The 19498-nt window shown below is 35.3% G+C and overlaps 1 protein-coding gene across 1 annotated transcript in view; it reads left to right on the top strand.

The window, feature by feature from the left end:
* Positions 1 to 19498, top strand: part of Arhgap15 (Rho GTPase activating protein 15) — a 630363-nt gene that overhangs the window by 17205 nt on the left and 593660 nt on the right. Inside the window, exon 2 of the mRNA XM_071619213.1 lies at positions 10832 to 11010. Coding sequence (XP_071475314.1) covers positions 10846 to 11010 — 165 coding nt within the window. The 5' untranslated portion in view covers positions 10832 to 10845. The remainder of the gene's footprint in view (positions 1 to 10831; positions 11011 to 19498) is intronic.

Genomic DNA, 19498 nt, shown 5'->3' with positions numbered 1-19498 from the left:
AATGCATTCCACTGTCGTGTATTTAAAAAAATAAAATCAATAATAAAAAAGTTGAAATAGCAAGTAATTTAGAGGAAAATATGGGAATAAGTCTTTATAGCCTTGAATTACTTAGGTGTTTATTTTTTCTTTTCCATATTTTTATTGGTGCATCATAATTACGTATAATGGTGGAATTTGTTTTTACATATTCATACATGCACACAAACTAATATTATATTTGGGTCAGTATTATTCCCAAATATTTCCCTTTTCCCACCTCTTTTCTCTCCCCCTACTCCTTGTCCTCTACTTCACTGATCCATGATACCCACCCTACCACCTTCCTTTTCCTTTTTTCTTTGTACCTTCCACATATAAGAGAAAACATATGACACATAACATTCTGAGTTTGACTTATTTTGCTTAACATAATGTCCTCAGGTTCCATCTATTTTTCTGAAAATGACATAATTTCATTCTTCTTTATGACTAAATAAAACCCCATATTGTATATGTACCACATCTTCATTATCTCTTCATCCATTGACAGACACCTAGGTTGGTTCCATAGTTTAGCTATTGTGAATTGTGCTACTGTAAACATGGATATTCATTATCACTATAGTGTGCTGACTTTAATTCTTTAGGATAAATACCAAGAAGTGGTATAGCTGGGTCATATGGTGATTTAATTCCTCATCTTCTGAGGAACCGCCATACTGATTTTCATAGTGGGTATGCTAATTTATAATTCATCCAAAAGTGTAAAAGTGTTTCTTTTCCTCTAAATGTCTCCAAAGTTAATTGGTATTTGTATTCGTGATGCCTGCCATTTTAGCTGGAGTAAAATGACATCTCTATATAATTTTGATTTGCATTTCAGGCAGAGATTTCTTTAGAAAACAAAAAGTAATCATAAAGGAAATGAATGATATAGTAAACAATATTAAAATTAAGAAATTCTATGTATAAAGATATATCGAGAGAGAAAAAGCAACCCCCAAGTTGGAAAAGACAATTATTGCAACATATGCATTAAAAATAACTTGCATCTGGAAGACTCCTAAAAACTAAGAAGGGCAGACAATCTAATAGGAAAATGAGGAAAAAGTCTTGTATATGCACTTTGCAAGAAAACACTGCATAGTTGTCATCTATACAAATAAAAGTTTGAATAAAATAAGCCCTGCAAGTACATAGTTTAGTTTTCCTTTTGTATAAGGTTAAAAAAAAATAGGCATAACTAAGACGACAGACTAATGGTATCACTTGGTGCTGTGAGCAGGGGCTTCTGGAGTGCTGACAGCATTGTGCTTCTTGGCTTGGCTATTATTACATTAGTGTGTTCAGTTTGTAATGGTTAATTGAAATTTTTGCACAAACACAGGCATGTACCTGCATGCCAACACATCCCCACCCAAGCTATTTAAAATATCTTATTCATAAATAATTAAGCATGAAATAACAATTTTAAATATATCAAAGAAGATATTGTGAAAATTTCTATGTAAATGTGTCATCATTGTTCTTCACAACAATGGACTCTTAACATTATTCTTTGATCCTCAGACAGGCCCTCTTGGCACTAAAAATTCAATTCAATCAATTCAGAGTTTAGAGAAATCAGCATTAGGGAAACAGTAATAGATACCATTACAAATTTCTCTAAATGAAACAAATGTTAGCCATATTTGACCATGCCAATTACTGAATTCTGTTAATTATTGTGAAGCCCTAATTATGAAATATGCAACTTCCCCTTATTTGAACCTGGGGCAGGCCAAGATAAGAGATAGGACCTATTGTACTTGCAACCAATGGGTGATTAGATTTAATCTGCTTGATAAAAGGACTCTGCCACTGAGTCAAGCCTTTTGGAAAAAAAAAAATCACCATAGAACAAGAAATTCCAAGAAAACAATATAATTTTTAGTTTAAAATGTACATTTTGTACTTGTTCATGTACAACAAAGACCAAAGAATTAGGCCTGACTCAGGCCCTATCTTGAGATGCTGTTTGTTTTGCTAGTGTTTTGTAATGCTGTGGCTGCCAAGCAGCTTGTTCTACAGCTGATGTTTCTCCTTAAGTGACATTTTATCATCACTGCCCTAAGATAGTCACCCTGTTTTTCCTTAATTGATACTTGTATGCAAGTGGCAGAAAACGGCTCAGCATTTCTTGCTAGATTAGGTCAAAACTGACAGGAAACAGAGAGAAGATTGCATTACTTACGCCCCTTACAGTTCTCCTCTGAATTTAAGGAGATTACCATTTCATAAAATTTCTTGTGCTCCCTAAATGTAATTACAAGGGCACAAGCATTCTGTTCCTGTTTGTTTTCCAGTGTTTTCCTACCTGCCTGATCATCAGAGGGGAATTTAGAAGCAGTTCCACTAATCTTAACTTCATTTGTCTTTTATCTTCTTAATTAGATGCAGTTGCACCCTGGTACCTTTTATCTTAAATATGTTGTCACTCCTGTCACTTCTTTATTTTTCTCTTCATGGGAGTGGTGATGAGAAACAATCTACACATACCTGGATGTTCAAAGTGGGGTTTCTAAAATTCTAGAATATGTTTCCATATCACAGGATGCTGTTATTGTAAGATTAGTATTTAGAAATGAATGCAGTGACATTTATTATGGATTATATTTATTTCCCATGAACAGGGTAATATTCATTATGCAGCCTCAGTTATTGGAAATCCATTCTTATGGATCATTTTTCACCAAATCTTTTGAAAAGGGATTATCCCTTAAAGAAGGTCCTCAAATTTCTCTGGGAGCTATAACATAAATCCCAATTCCTTAATAAGAACCACAAGGCTTTTCTAATCCAGCCCTAATTGACCATCTTTCCCTAAATTTCCTACCTAGCTAAATGCCATTATATCATGTGATATAGAAAGTCACTCATATTTTCCTTAATTGTGATAACCTTGTCCTGTGCTGCTCTTGCTATCCCTTCTCTGCCTCTTGGAGTCCCAGTTATCATAGAACATCTAGGACTAATATCACCTCTACATCTTTAGGCCTAATGTCACTTTCACTGTGCCCAGGGCCTTTCCCCATTCATCTTTATCCGTTTTCATAGTAGACAATCCTGCTTGTATTTAACTCTACCACAGGATTCTTAAAGATTTTTGTAGACCCTGTGGGATGTCGTAAGTCTATTTTTCAGTGTAGAGGCTCTATAAATATTTGAAATGTAAAATCAGCTGTTTTGCTTGCAATAGAATGGAGTTTAAAAGGCTATGGTGCCCAGAGAATCAGGGGTGGCAACAGGTTATCAAGAGCTAAGGAAGATCAAGGTTGTCTACCACACAAATTTGCAGGGACTTCTACTTTCAAAATATAATTTACTTGTCATTTTCACCATTTAGGTGCAATGACAATAACTGTATTGCAGTTTATCCATGCAGCTGACTTGCCAGACTTTATCAGCAAACACAGCCTATCCCCCAGATCCCCTGATATAAGTTAAATAAATGCAAAGCCTTATTATCACATTTCCTGTATATAACACCTGCCCAGTCAAAGACAATGTTACCCAGTGGGGTGGCTATGGTCAAATTCCTTTACTGTGATCTTCTTTTCTCATTATATTTGACATTTTTGAAACTGGGTTTTATTGTACGCTCTCAGCTTATGGAAGTGGTCTGGGGAAATTAGACTTAATAGAGATGTAGAAGCCACAGGGAGAAAAAGAAAAGGAAAGTGAGCTGGAAGGAAACTGAAATTAAAATGTTATTTTGGTAAATGGCTGCTGTGGTGGAGACGGCAAACAATTGCAAAGCAAGTTAATTACTGACCTGTCAGGAAAGCGTGACACGAAGGTTGTGCCACACATTACTGGAGCTACCACAGCCACAAGTCATTTCCACAAGGGAACAAACAGACTCTGCTCTACCACAGATCAACATAAGATCTTTCCAGGGGATTGAAATGAATTTCTCTGAGAAATAATATTTGTCTGTGGAGTTTCCATGAACCCTTAGCAGACTTGGAGAATGAGCTCTGTCCACACATGCAGAGACAGGAATGGGATCACATTGCATGGAGGTGTGTCATATTTAGAGAGAGGACCTAAGGCTCTTGGGGGTTGGGGCAACCATGTGGCTCTTGTGCTACAGTGAAAACCTGAAATAATTCCCTTAAAAGTGGAATTCTCTGGGGGTACCCTCAACACTTGCCTCCAATATAGTTTTCCTTACAAAGCCCATGTCATGTAAGAGAGTTTTTTCTAGTTGGATTAAAAATATCAAGTACCTAAAGAAATCTGAATCTCAAGTGAGACAAAACAAATAACTCTCCTAAAATCTAAGACAGTGAAAAATGTGCTCATTTTTTTGCCAGGGGGATTTTTTTTTTTTTTTTTTTTTGTAATGAAAAAGAAACATAAAGGTTATTCTGAAATGGAAATATGGAATTTTTACATTTTTAAAGCTTATACAAATCTCTAAGAACACTTTATATTGGTCTCATAATGTATGAAAGGCACTGCTTCTTTCTGTCTTTGACATATTGTAAAATATCCATAGTTCATTGAACCTTGAAAATATTGTCAAGGATAAGTTATACATGTTTTTAAAAGAAGAAGTAAACTTACTCATTGACACTTTTTGTTAGGCTACATATACTGGTATTAACTAGTTTCCATATTTGTTTTTCATTTATATAATCAACAAACATTAATTAAGTCTCTGTTATTTTGTTAAACAGCACAGGAATGCTATAAATGATTAAATAGAAAGACTTCCATGATCATTTCATCACCCTGATCTCTGCCAGATTTTCTTTGAAATTCTTTTTATCTTATATTTCCCTGAATAGTTTCCACTTAACTTTGGAGTCTATAACAAAACCAAGGATATCTGGGGCTTCAGGCTCTGGGTGCTGTCCTGGGACTACTTCGAGCAGGCTGTGGCAGCTTGGGGAAGAAGCTCTATATTTCTGAGCCTCAGTTTTCTCTGTTTGAACCAGGAAATTATATCATACTGCCTATTTATTTTTTCTTAACTCCAAAATTTCTCAATACACTTTGACTTTTAATACTGATGATGAAAAAGAGATGTCAAAAATAGACTTTCAAACTCAGAGGGGCAAGCTGTGGAGCCTTAGTGCAATTAACAGAGTGCAACAAATAATCGGCAGAACAGCTATGAAATTTATGATTAGTTGGAATATCATGCTCACTCCTATTTGTGCATTTGCAGTGTGACTGTGGAAATGGAGCCCAGAATACCACTGAACCAAATCTATCGCAGAGCCAAAGTTTGTGTGACTCTAATGCTGTGCACTCTCATAACTGCTTCCTGTTTTTAAAACAGGATTGAAAGTGGAACTAGTGCAATATTGCAGGCTATTCTTACTCTTCTCTGAGTACATATAAAATCAGGAAGTCTAGAGAAACAGTGAAGCTAGGCTTAAGTGATTTACATTTCAATTTCTAACTCAGACATTTTGTTTTTGGAGTGTTTTTAAAATCAATGTTTATTTTAGGCACATGCAAAATAAGCGAATTCTTCAATATTTTCATTAGTCATTCATCAATATTCTGAGTCTCTCCTGTAAGAATATAAACATACAAGGCATCAATTTTTGATGGTATTTACCAAAAACAATAATGATGATGATGAATGTATGACATGTTCTAGAGAGAAAAAGAGGGAATATTGAATAGGTAGACAGATCTAATAAAATTTACAGTTGATATAACTTGAACAATATACCCCATGTTACCAAGTTGCATAAAGGTAAGTATAAACATATATTAATTTTACAATCCACTTTACTAACCTTAGAAAACTGAGGGTCAGTGAGGAATGTGGGTGAAACAACAGCATATGATTTAATATTTTGTGAATGTTTTTGATTAATACAAAAACACTCTAAAGACTCACAGAATTAGGGCTTTTCTTTCCCTTTTGTGTATAGCCTGAAATTGATACAGATGTTCTTGGAAGCATAGCCATTCCTAGGAGTTGGGAGCTAAATCAAAATGGACTCTGGGTGTGAGAGTTTCTTCTGAGTCAATATTGACCAGGCTCTGCTATGCAGTATGTTTCCTATGAATTTATTTCATGAATCTCAAATGTAAGATCCCTGTGTCAGGGATACCACATCACCCAATCCCAGGAGGCATCATTTGCTAGAATGCAGTGCTAATATTCATTCCCCAGTCACACATGCTGCCTCCTCTAGCATTACTTAAGGTCATTAACAGAGTGAACTCATTGACTCTTCTACTTTGAGAACTTTCTTCCATATACCCAGAAGAGTTTCCAGTTTGAGATTTAGGTAAATTTTTCCTTTAGAGTTAAGCAGACATCTGATTAATCTTTTATAACATTGAGTTAAGTTGTCAAATCAGTATGATTACGTCTATGTAATTCATGGATAGGATGGGTATTTTTAAAGGATTCAGATAAGGAATGGATGATGGAAATTTGAGAAATTTCATCCGTGTAGATGAGATGAAGCCCAAATGAGTGGGGCTTTGGCAGCAGATATGGAAAGGGACTACAAGGTGCCTGGTAGAGGAAAGAGAGGGTTAGGATGTAGGCAGTAAGAAACTGAGAAGGGTAGAGAAAGGGCTCCATGTAGGATTCAAATACAACATGCAAAATATGGCACAGAAATAGCCCTATCTACTTAGTATGAAAGGTTCATAGTAGAACGAATGAGAATAAGTTGTCTCTGAACCCACAAGTACAGTAGTCACAAGTACCACAGCCACTAGTATAGCTTTACTTCTAATATTGTCACATTTCTATCCTCCTTTATCCTCTCTCTGTCCTCCTGAATCTCCCTCTATCCTGCAGTGGAGTTTTGCTTCTCCATAAATTTAATGAGATATGTGTACATTATGCCAAGGAGAGCCATCTTCCTATATTATCTCCCTTAGAAGTCTAGAGTACCAGTTTCTCATAGCACCAGTTGGATCACAAGTAGGGTGTTTTCAATCAGTCCTTTAGCTAGAAGGGGCAAGCAGGAGGACCAGACTCACCCACACAGAGTCCAAAGCATGTGCTCCATGAATTCTATCAGATCATTCTTCCTTAATTTCCCTCTTACATAATTTTTCCTTTATGACATTTTCATAGCTAGCTTATAATAAATACCACAGGCAATGGCACTCCTTTGCATTGTCAAGTCTTCGACCCAAAATGCCCCACCTGTCCTGACTTAGCTCCAGTATGGTCTGATCTTCTCCTGTAGACTTTAGACTTTCTCTCTCTTTACTTCCCAGTTCCACCTGAGTTGGATGCCATGGCTCCTCTTCTCATCTGGGCACAATTTTATTCTCATTTAATTTTGATTTGTTTCTCTGTTGCCCTCAGCAAATTCAAGGGCATTTGGTTAAAAAAAAAAAAAAAAGAGATGATTTTTCAAATGCTAAGACAGTAGTACCTGATGGTGCCTGCCACTTAGGATAATTTCAATAAATATTAAAGGAGTAATTTTTTTCTGTTGATTGAAGGGATTTTATGTCATTTTTTTCTGAATTTTTGCAGAGCAATATAATGCTCTGTAAAAAATTAGAAACCTGCAAATATTTAAAAAAAACATAAGAGCAATTATGAAGTAGTATCAAGTGTATGGCATTGTAGAACAAAATACAGTAGTCTCCCCTTATCTTTGGTTTTGCTTTCTGTGCTTTCAGTTATGCACAGTCAATCATGGTCTGAAAATATTAAATGGAAAATTCCAGAAATAAACAATTTTCAATTGTGTGCTGCTCAGACAGCATGATGAAATTTTATGTTGCTCACTCTGTCTTCTCCACTAATGGGACTCCTCCTTTGATCCAGTGTCTCTTTACTCTTTATGCTACATTCCCATTAGTTTCTTAGAGCCACCTCTGTTATCACATCAACCACTGCAGTATTATAGTGTACAAGCAAGCCTTGCATAGTTACCAAATGCTACATCACAATATCTATGCCATTCACCTTGCTTCCTCTCATCACCTGGACAATTGTGTCATCCCATATAATCGCAAGAAAAAATGGTGAGTATAGTACAACAACAAAGTCTGAGAGAAACTATAAATGCATAACTTTTATTATAATATATTATAATTGTAATCATTCAGTATGTCTACTGTATAAATTACCTTTATCATAGTTATGTACATTCAGGAAAAAGCTTAGAACATATAGGGTTCAGTACTATTCACAGTTTCAGGCATCCACTGGGGTTCTTGAATGTATCCCTGCAGACCAGTGGAGACGATGTACTATGTGTGGAAAGTGAATAAAAAGAAGAAAGTGCAGTGGGATATCAGCTAAATGTGAGAAAGAGGTCAGATGGAAAAGGAAATCATGGCTAGAGGAAAGAGTGAGGAGGATAAGAAAAATAACATTGACACTGTGGTAGGCAGAGAAATCAGCCTGACAGAAAGTTCTGAAGAAGGAAGATATTTCTGCAGCCTGTCCCCAAGAACACAGTCAGGAAAGCCAAATAAGAGGCTTTGTAAGTAATCCTGCCTTTTAACAGTAACACATCACCAAGCAAATTACAGGGCTGATCATAGAATCAATACAAGAAAGCAAATATTTGACACTGAAATTTGTTCAGAGGAAGAGGAAGCAACATGTCCTATAAATGGCACATGCCCCGGGTATGTAAATATGGTGGCTTGATGCTCTTGGTCAGAAGATAGCGGCTTCAGCCTGAGCGAGTACCTCTAATATTATAAAAACACCACACTTAGAGTTTGAATGTATTGGGTCATATGGAAGATAAAGTCTTGAATGCACTCAGAAGAGAACCCGAAATTTTCTATTAAAAAAAAAAAAAAAACTTTTCTAGAATAAATTAAAATTTTATACTTGTTCCTTCATATTTTTATTTAATACTTTTTAAAAAATCTCTTTTATACTCAATTAGGTAGACTTTATATCACTCATATAAGCACATAAAACTGAAAGTAAGAGCAAAATAAATTGGTTAAGGAATTCCTAAAACAATTTTCCTGTAAACAGTTTTGTAAATTGTAACTGAATACTATAAAGTGCAAGTATTCAAAGTGTACAAATTGTTCATTTTAATGTATGCATATGCTGGGAAACCACTACAATTAAGATAATGGATATATTTATTACCCCTGAACATTTTCTTGGATTTAAGGTAATCCATCCTTGCCTGTACCCTATCCCTGAGCAATCACTGGTCAGCCTTCTCACATGCTGGTGTATTTATTTTAGAATACTATGTAAGTACAGAATAAATATTTTCCTTTTTTTTCCATTTCCTTCTTTGGACTGCCTTTATTCACTCTTCAGAATGAGTTTGCATTTCTCCATGTGGTTTGTATGCATCAATAATCATTTTTATTGTTTATAGTTTTTACTCTATAGATAGCCTAGAATTTGTCTCTCTGGATAGCCTTTTTGAAATTATGATACATGCATGTATATCTCTTTCTTAAAAGTGTCCCTAGGGAAATTATTAGTCTGTCCATTCCTCATTTCTCACCTCTATAAATGTATGGGTTGAATGTCTGTTTTATAGATGTTTAATGATAATTAAACCATTGACACATTGCTTAGCACATAGTAACTAATAAACATTAACTTATTTTCTAAGTTTCCATTCAATTGCCTGATGGTATTAATTATAACACTTTCCTTCTATTAAAATACTTTCTATTTATTTTAGTGTCTAATTACCTTGACCATTACAACAATTCTTGCCTTATATTTCATTAAACAAAAATAGGGCTACCAGTATGGTTGTCTTCTTAAATTATGATCATTCTTTTGGTTTCCATTGTCCTCTGTAACTGACTAATCACTTTTTGCCCAATGCTGTACACAGGTGCTCAGTGAGAACACAAAGTCTATATAGGCAAGACTTAGAGCCAACAATCAGGAAAGATGAATGTCCACTTCTAGTAATTATCAGCTGTGGTTTCATTGCAAATTTTGTGTTTTAGTGAGATGATGTGTCCACTTGAGGAACTTTAGGGGAGGGACGATGGTTGGAGAGGACCCTGAATGTGAGGAAGCAGCGAGAGCTCTTCTTCTAGTGCTGCCACAGTGGAGTTCCCTTTGTTTTCTTTTGTAAATCATATTTTCCTCACTGCTGCTCATTTAAAGTGTGCCCACACTGAATTTTTTTGCCTAAATCATACTCCTTCTATTACATATACTATTATATATTTAAATATACATATAAAAATATAACAGTGTCGTATGTAAATATACACCAGTGTTGATTTTTCTTTCTCTTCATATTCTTCATGTTATGCCCCACTAAGCTAGCAAATCTATTTCAGGTGGCAGGTGGCAGTGGATGAAGGAATTTAAATTTCCCCTGTGAATGTTGGAAGTGGAAGTGGGGGCTGTGAGATCTCTTTGTTTTGCTCTGACACCAATTCTAGTCTCTTACATTTGATCTGATTTATACATGTTTTGATTCAACAAAAAAAAAATGGTGCTTGTGGTAATGCCTCTGTGTAAAGTGGGTAGCAGACCAGTGAAATTATGAATGAGAAGAGAAAATGTCCTCAAGGTGATTAGTGGACACCATGGTTTCTATATAGAAGGATGAGTATATCGTAATGCTATTAGAAATTTCTTAATAGAACTAGGAATTCTGAATATGGGTGGGCCGCCTACAAACTTCTGAAGTCTTCTGTTATTACAGTACTACCTACCTATAAAAATCCCATTGAATAAATAACTACAAAGCAGTTACCTTCTATTTACTACTCAGAGAGGTGGAGACTCCTTTATTTAATTTTAATATCCTAATTATGCATAGGTACTTGCACCCACCAAGAGTTTTCATGGAAAAGTAACTATTTTGAATAATATAATGCTTTTATATTTTATCAGGATAACACTGTAATATGCAGAAATCTACAACTTCTAATACCTCTGTGGAGATGCTGAATTCCACCCACCAAGGCACAGGAGCTGTGCAAATGAGAATAAAAAATGCCAACAGCCACCATGACCGGCTGAGCCAAAGTAAATCCATGATCCTCACCGATGTTGGGAAGGTCACTGAACCTGTAAGTCAAATGCTCCAAATACCCCAAGTTCCCTTATCGTACAGAATTTTAAAAGCTAATTAGCTTTGTTTTATTTGTTTTCCTAATGTGCATGAGAAAACTGTTTTTGTAATGCATTTTATCTTGCCTACTTATAGTCATAATAATATCCCCAGTTGCAAGAGAAGAGCTGGGTCTAATCCAAAGCGATAAAGTGGATTTGGAGCTAGGCTGAAGAGCACCTTTGACTCATTTTAAGGGCTTCTACTATCATGCTTCAGTGTCATAAAAATAATGAGGTTATGCTAGCATGTGGTGTTTGTACTTCCAAATACAGTACATCACGTTGAAAAGCCAGAGGCTAAAATTAGCTAAGAATGAACTGAGAAAAAAAAAAATCTTTGAAAACATGTGAAAATTCTTTTCCTTAAAATCTCCCAGTAATATATGATAGTGGAAATTGTGATTGGATTTGGAATGGGTTTACACGATTGGAATGGTGTGGCTAGTTAAGGTTTGGAGAGGAAGCCATTCTGTCTAGATAATGTGTCATTAGGAAGATTTGAAATAAAATAGTTAGAGATGAACTCTACTGCCAATTGTGTCCCTGGCCCTGCACACATCCTGAGCCACTAAACCCACTGATTGCGATGAGTCTCCTCTGGTTAATTTTCTTCCATAATGGTGGTAACTTGCAGCTGAGGCCATAGGATGTTACAAAATTATTTATGCAATGTTAGCCACTCTTTTGGACCCCAGATCTATTTTGTTTCTCACAGTGAGAACAAGAGCAAGAAATAGGTTAGCTGGGGACAGACTGTAAGTCCCAGTCACCCTGCAGAAACATGTGAGCTATTAATTCAGTGTTCTGCTAATATCGTAGGGGCCTATGAAATATTCAGCTCCCTAACTGAGTTATTAAATGAGATAAACTTGCTGACTCGCATGCTACAGATTATATTTATTCCCCATTTTTCACTTGAATTTCAAGTGCAGAATTAACCCGGAGTACTCTCAGGAGCTTGAGGAATACATGGATTTAAACATTCTTTCCTCAGGTGTTGTAGACACATTTAGCATGAGGAAGCCAGTGATTATACCGGGGGAATCAGAAATACATCTTTAGATAAGGTAACTAATGGAAAATGCATTTTTCTTTACTCAATTTCTCATTTAAAAGTATTGTCTGCTGGGAGGCATGATACTGTTGTTAGTTGACTTCACTTTTAAAGCATCTAAAATGTTCCTCAAGTATAAGCTTGAGATAGTGGTTAGAGTAAATTATTGGATTCTCTCTATATATTATCAGTAAGAATTGTACCTTTGAAAAAGTTTAAAAGTTAAGTATATTTAATGATGCCTAACATATTTTATTGGCTGTGTTTAACAAAAGGCACTATGCCGCAGTTGTTTTTGACAAGCATGAAAACATCACAGCATGAGACTGCAAAAGGAATTATGGAGAGAAATTACAAGTGATCCATCTCTCAATGAATTATCCACCTCAATAGCCCGCAGAACTCAGCTACCAATTAACACCTACTTTATTACATGTTGGGATGTACTTAATAACTTTCATGTGTTTATGCACTATTACCTTGACTGATGCCTCTTGTACAATTAGGCATAATTGGCATATCAATATGCAAAAGTTAAAAGGATTAACCCTCTTAAAACTAATGAGCATTTCTGTATCCAGCTGCTAAATGAGACAAAATTAGCATTTTTCACTTTTGGGCAGGATTTTATCATGCAGTTTCTCATTGTTGATATTACCTTGTTACATAACTTTAGTTTGGGGGGTTGTATGCTGGACTGCTAGAGAATAAGAGTTTTCCAAAGTTAAATTAGCTATAATTATCCCAGCTTTTGTTTCCGCATTCTTAGCCTGGGCAATATGTATTCCTCGATAAGGAACAAAAATAAAAGTTACTTTTGGTTATGTGTGCTCAGTGCATAATTATATAAAAGGGGTATTTTAGTGAGGATATGTCATTTCACTGAGAAAACTTGGCTCAGAGATACTGTATTGAAAGCTTGCCATGGCACTAATTTTCTTTCTGTCTCAGTTCTTTTCATCTCTTTTTCCATGCACAATTTTCTGACTAGATACTGACAGAATGTAAAGTATTTTGGCATATTTATTCAAACAAGCCTGTTAAAGTTATCTGCTCAAGCTAAACTAAGAACTTGATTTTTTCAGAAGTTGGGTGATGGGGTGAGGTCAAGGAAGAGATTTTGAATTTAGGAGAAATGGGAAGAGATATCTTCTAACCTGCCCGTGTTCATGTGAAGTACACTTAGTTGTAACAGAAATTCATATAAAATTGCATACTTAGAGACCATACACATGTTTTGCATCCTATTTGATAAATGTCTTATATATATAACTTGTTCACCAAGTATAATGGTTATATAAGTCTTATATAGACTTTTCCAACTCTACAATGCACAAGAATCTTATTTACATAATTCATATTGATATGTTATTACAAAAATGAGATTAAATATTCTGATATCACGTTGATTGAATCACTTTGTCATTCACTCATGTTTTTTTTATTTTGTTCAATTCAAAATATTTTATCATGATTATATACTTAGAACACAGTATAAAATTCATATATGGCATTAAGAGCCTCTAAATATAAGTATTTTGATATGTCAGAATAAGCATTTACTCAAGCCTGAGCTATAAAAAACACAGGTGAATTTACTTTTAATTTATAAATTTTGATAACTTGAAACATTGCTGGAAAGAATTTCAGTAAAACAGGTATTAGTGTTCCCTTAAATTTTATAGGTGATAGCCCTCATTTCCTTAAACACCAAATACTTATTTTTATTTGGTTAATTAGTGGTTTTTTCAAATTTCAAAGAGATTACTTGGCTACCTGGGGAATGTTGAGAGGTGGGAAATATGGAGTACAGGGTTTGTAAGAAAATTGCCTATCAAAAGAGATCTGGAGAGCTGCATTCAGTGGGGAAGGAAGCTCTTTGGTCTTGGTGATTTGTTGTCCCATCCTGAGCCCCAGAGTGAGGCCTCTTAAAGGTGAATGGCTTATTTACCAGAATGTGTTGAACAGAAAGCAGACAGCTGACTGTGAGTAAATGGGGCAAGTGAAGTGCGCCTGTTTAAGGGCTAAAAAGGCTAATGTGCAATCCTGCAAATAGCTAATGTGAAAGGTTTACGTGCTTTAATGTTATTTATAAGAAGGATGCTCTAGCCTACTAGACAGTGTAGAATAGATATTAATGAAGAGTTTAAGTAGCCCAAATCAGGAAACTGCAGACATAGGATTTGCAGGCAGGAGTAATTTAGGCATTTAATGCTGGTGTCTTAAGCAGCAACTGTATGAATATTCACAGTTTCCCTCTTGCAAACCCACAGAAGGGCATTACTTCATTCATGGCCGTCGTGAACAGGAAAATATCTTTTTATTGGTGTTCAGATAAAGACTTAGGTCAAGACATTCCTAAACGTTAACATACAAGACTCCTTTTACTTCCATTAACAGATTGTGTTTGTTCATTTTTTCTTTTTAATGCATTATCAGGAAAAAGAGGAAACAATTTTCTTTTGTTTCTTACTTCTGTGATTATAGGATACTTGCCAAAGTTGTGGCTAGCCAAAAAGGCAGACATAAAAATTGCTACTAAAAATATAAACCTTCTGTTTAGCAGAGTTTTTGAGAAATATTATGAGATTGTAGGGCTTGTCCATGTTTACTCCAAATCAAGCTTATAGTTAGGTTTGAGGCTTTGTTTGTATAAATTGTCCTGAAGTGGATCCTGATATTTAATTAAAATGACACTAAATCACATTGAATTGATAAGACTTGGCATCTCAAACAAAGGTAATTGCCCGTATTGGTTTTGTGCAAAAATAGCACTGCTTGGAAAATGTGCAGCCAACACAGACTGTCAACTCCATTTATAGATCAATATGTGAAAACCATTGATCAGGCAGGCATGTGTAACAGTAACACTTTGCATTTATTTGTTGTTTTTATACCACATTAAGGCTTACAGGATTATAGGCTTCCTAAATATTTTGACTTCCTCATAAATATATGATCTGTTGCATGTTAATTAAATGAGAGTCTGCAGCCATTTCTAAAATTGTTTTTAGTTTGATGATTTCCTTTTATTGCTGTGGATCGCATGATCTGAAAATGGATTAGTTTCCTTCTGCATAAAGATTATTAAAGCTTATTTTAATGTGTCCTATTTAGTGTAAGATGTGACTGCCTTTTTGCTTTGAAAAATATAGATACCGACAATTATTTTCTCTTAGCGAGTGCCTGATCTTTTTTTATTAACTGGGCATTCTCAGCACTCAGGGTAGAATTATTTCCTGACATATTTTGCACACCCTGTAGATAACAGGTCTTTTTGATTTCCCTGATAGAATTTGTTTTCTTTCTTTTCTTTTTATCTAGCTCTATGATGCAGGCATCTGATCAAACATTATGTGGAAAATAAACTGATCATCTCAATTAAATTCCACACACACACAAATATAATTTGAATTCTGTTTTTTTTCTGATTTGAGAACAAGCCTTATGAACTGTTCTTACATGCTGCATTCTGCAGTTAAATCTTTCTTATCTCATCAATGTAAGGACAGTGTTCTGTTCCTAATCTTTATTGGACTATTGTAGATGACATTTGTAAGCCATTTTGGTTTATAAGGAAAAGCTAGAGGACAGTGGAGTGAGACTCTCCATAGATCCAAGCCTCTGATATGACTACGCAATAATGTGTCTTCCACTGCAATTTTCTTTGCCACTGAGAGGTCAATTCTGTTGAAAAATCTTTTTATATCCTCTCTATATATTAGGAGTGCTGCTTTCATAAGAAAATATTTAGTTTTATATGCAGTATTAGAATTTACAGTATTTATACACAATATTAGAATAATGAAGGAAACATGATTTCAGAAACAGCAAAAACTATATCAACAAATGAACACAAAATTCAAAGGTTACCTAAAGAAAGTAATTTAGAGTAGTTTGCATTCATTTTGAGGAGTAGATGAAAAAGTTTGTTAGTACCCAGTATGCCCTAGGGGAGAAGATTCAAAACCCACCAGAGATTTCCTTTCTTGTCCTTGTCACCCAACAACACACCATCCTGTCAAAATCTTAAACTGTATTTACCAAGCACACATTGGACTTGCCAAAAGGTTCAGAAAGTTTATAACAATACTGTAGAGTCTAGTTCAAAGAATGAGCCAGGTCTCTTGAATTTATCTATGTGGCTGTGAGGTTTCCATTTTAACTTGAGCATAGCTAAATTTGTTTATAATCTCCTACTGATTGAACATGGCGCTGAATGTACATGAGATACATTTTTTTAAAAGTTAGTCCTCTGATTACTAATTTGAATCCAAAACTCTAACCTTGTTAGCATCTGGACTTATTTCCATAATAACAACCCCTTCAGAACCTACAAAGTAATGAATAATTGACAACAAATGAAATGTTTTGATAGTTGTCGGCACAAAGCATGTTTAATGTTTTGTGTTGCTTCCTAGCTAATTATGTAGATGACACATTTGTCAGACCTTGACTGCCATTAGAAACGTGTTTCCAGAGGGGAGAAAAACAGGCTATTCATAGAGTAATTAACTAGAATGCTCAATGACCTGTGAGAGATTCAAATCGCTGCCAGTTCAGACATTGTTTTGTTACAGAGCAGAGGGGTAATTAAAATTCCAAATTACAGTCCTATGATGGAGCATTTGTTTGTTGACAGTATACTCTTACTCGAGTTTGTTAATTCTTTTTTAAATTGCTTCTAATCCATTTTATAGCTTTAGGAGTTCCGTCTTTGAATTTACTGACAACTAATATTATGGTAAATTGTACTTCAATGGAGTGCTTCATGCTTCACAGTTTCAAGGGAGCACAAGGTGGGTGGGATAAAATAGCTCCTTCCCCAAACTGACATATCAGGTGCTGTCAGCAGGAATGCCACTAATGTGGACCTTCTCGTTCAATATTCCCTTTCAAATTCTGTATTTGGGCAAAATGTGCTGGGGGTGGGGAACACAGATGAAAAGGAAAGTAACAATGCACAACTAAAAAAGGAGAAAGAAACCTAATCCCTCAACAAGAAGTGATTGATTAAGTGCTGTGGTAGCAAGGAGGAAAGAGGAGTTAGGGCTGAGGATGATTGGAGGAGCTGTGTTGAGACTGTGCTGCTTAGTTCAATGCGGAGGATGCAACAGTCACTAGAAAAGTTCACATCGATCACCAGGAGTGGCAGGTTTTACAGCAATACCTCAACCTCAGGTCAATATCAAACAGTGGGATAATAGGTATCACCCATGAGATTCTTCAAGGAAATGCTGGAAGTTTACAAATCTAGAGAGCTAATGGAGTCTTAAAAATTTCAGCTCCAGTGCAACATTTATTTAGGTTGCTGAAAGTGAGAATATAGTTTTATTAAAAAGATCTGACAGAAGTCACACGGTGTTTGATGCAGGCGAGCTGACAGAGGCATCCAGTGAGCGCTGATTATCCCGAAGTCACTGTCAGCTAGGATTGATTTTCACTTTCTCCGTTTATGTAACGGTTCCTGTAATACAGCTGACCCCAAATCACGTTACCTTGTCATTTCTCTGCATGGATCAAGAAGAGATGAGCTGAAAATAGCTAGACACTGACCTTGAACTTGCCAGAAAAGTGAGAAGTGACAGTGGGGTTTTTCTGTAGTTCATGTACAAAGAGTAAGGCGCTCTGTTCTCTGTTGAGTTCACCCTAGCAGCACAAGGGGGCAGAGCAGTACTAGAGATTACAGGTAAAGAGCTTCAGCACCAGCATGTAAAGACGGAAACACTGAGTGAGAGCCAGAGGTCTCATTTTAACATCTTAGTGTAGACATAAAGGAGAATTACTGATGAATCGAAATCTCGAGTCCCCCGATGTTCATAATCAGTAATCTAAAAATGTACATTCTAATTAAAAGAGGTTACCTAATACTCTGAGTGGCAGCAACTATGCTTTCCCACTAAATTATTTGCACTGTCTCTTATTTAATTCATATGATACTCTCTATCCTCAAAATAACTTTGAAACCATAGTATTATTAATAGAGTTTTTAGGGAAAACTACCAAGGCAATATGTGTTATTTTAGGTATAATGTATCAAGATATGGGAACATTCTTTTCATATTTATCAAGTATCAACATGCAAAAATTAAAAGTGGAGAGTGTTTTAAGGTGATGTGCATGTACAAATAGATAATATTTAGGCTGGAGAATGGTGCTTGAATTTGATGTAGGTTGTCTCTATTTTGAACTTTTTCCAATTTTAACTTGCCTCAATTTTTACAAATGTCTTTTGATTGATTGATCATTGTTACAAGCTGAATTAATCCAAAACACACTATGTTTGTCTAGTTAAACCACTGTTGTTCTGATACTAAATGTTTCTCATAAATGGCATCTAACAAACTTGCCAAGTGAGGCAGAGAACTGAAACAGTGTGAGAAACAAAAGAGCAAACACTGACTCAGTCATCTCCTAGGTTATAGCACCTTGCGTCATGGCAAGACAACATTTTTGAATATGTGATAATAATATAATATTTTTGAAAACCTCCATTAATAATTAGAGCTTTTCTCACATAGATTCTGTGTGTACATGTAGTATGTTTGCGTGTGTGTGTGTATATATATATATATATATATACACACTCATATATGTGTTTATATGTATTTCTATATCTATATAGAAATACATCTATATCTATATCTATATCTATATCTGTATAGATAGTATATATACCTATCTATATCTGTATTTGGATACATATAGCTATATAGACATGTATATGTTTATAATATATATCTAAAATATTTTTTATTATAGGAAAGTGAACACATAAATATATTTGCAAGTTGCAATATCAAAGATTTCCCAAATGATCTTTTGTAGATTTATTTCAGGATACAATGACAATGTTATGATCTGAGAAATAAGTAGAATTCTAATATATTTCAAGAATAGAATAAATAGGATATTATTCTATTGCCACAAATGAAATACAAAATATTTAGAATAGTATGTCATCACAGAAATCTTTAATAACTAGGTTTTGACCTCTGCTAGAAGAAATGCATAAGTCCTCTGACTTGCAAGGATTTGATGTTTGCAAAAGGGTCCATGTTGGGTGATGATGGTAGATTGATAGCTAGAAAATGTGTGTGTCCAAAATTGATGCTATTGAAAGCAGTTCCAAAGAGCAATTGTATTCCTTGAGAGTCATACAGTGACTGCCTTCCTGCTCTTCAGAGTGTGCAGAAGACCTCTAGGTGCCCTCTGCTAGGTGGAAGGAAACCCACCCTTAAATGGTTGATTAGCCTCTGCTTCTGAGGTCAGGACAGACATAAAGGTGTTGGTTGTTGAAGCAATACCACAGAGTTTTGGGTTTTTGTTTCATTTTCCCCCCTTTTCCTTCCTTTCAGTGTGCAAGGCTTTTATTAGGGGACTCCAGTCCC

This window comes from Marmota flaviventris, chromosome 11, assembly GCF_047511675.1.
Source record: "Marmota flaviventris isolate mMarFla1 chromosome 11, mMarFla1.hap1, whole genome shotgun sequence".
Lineage (NCBI taxonomy): Eukaryota > Metazoa > Chordata > Mammalia > Rodentia > Sciuridae > Marmota > Marmota flaviventris.
Note: the sequence above shows the minus strand (reverse complement) of the source record. Positions and strands in the feature narration are given on the sequence as shown.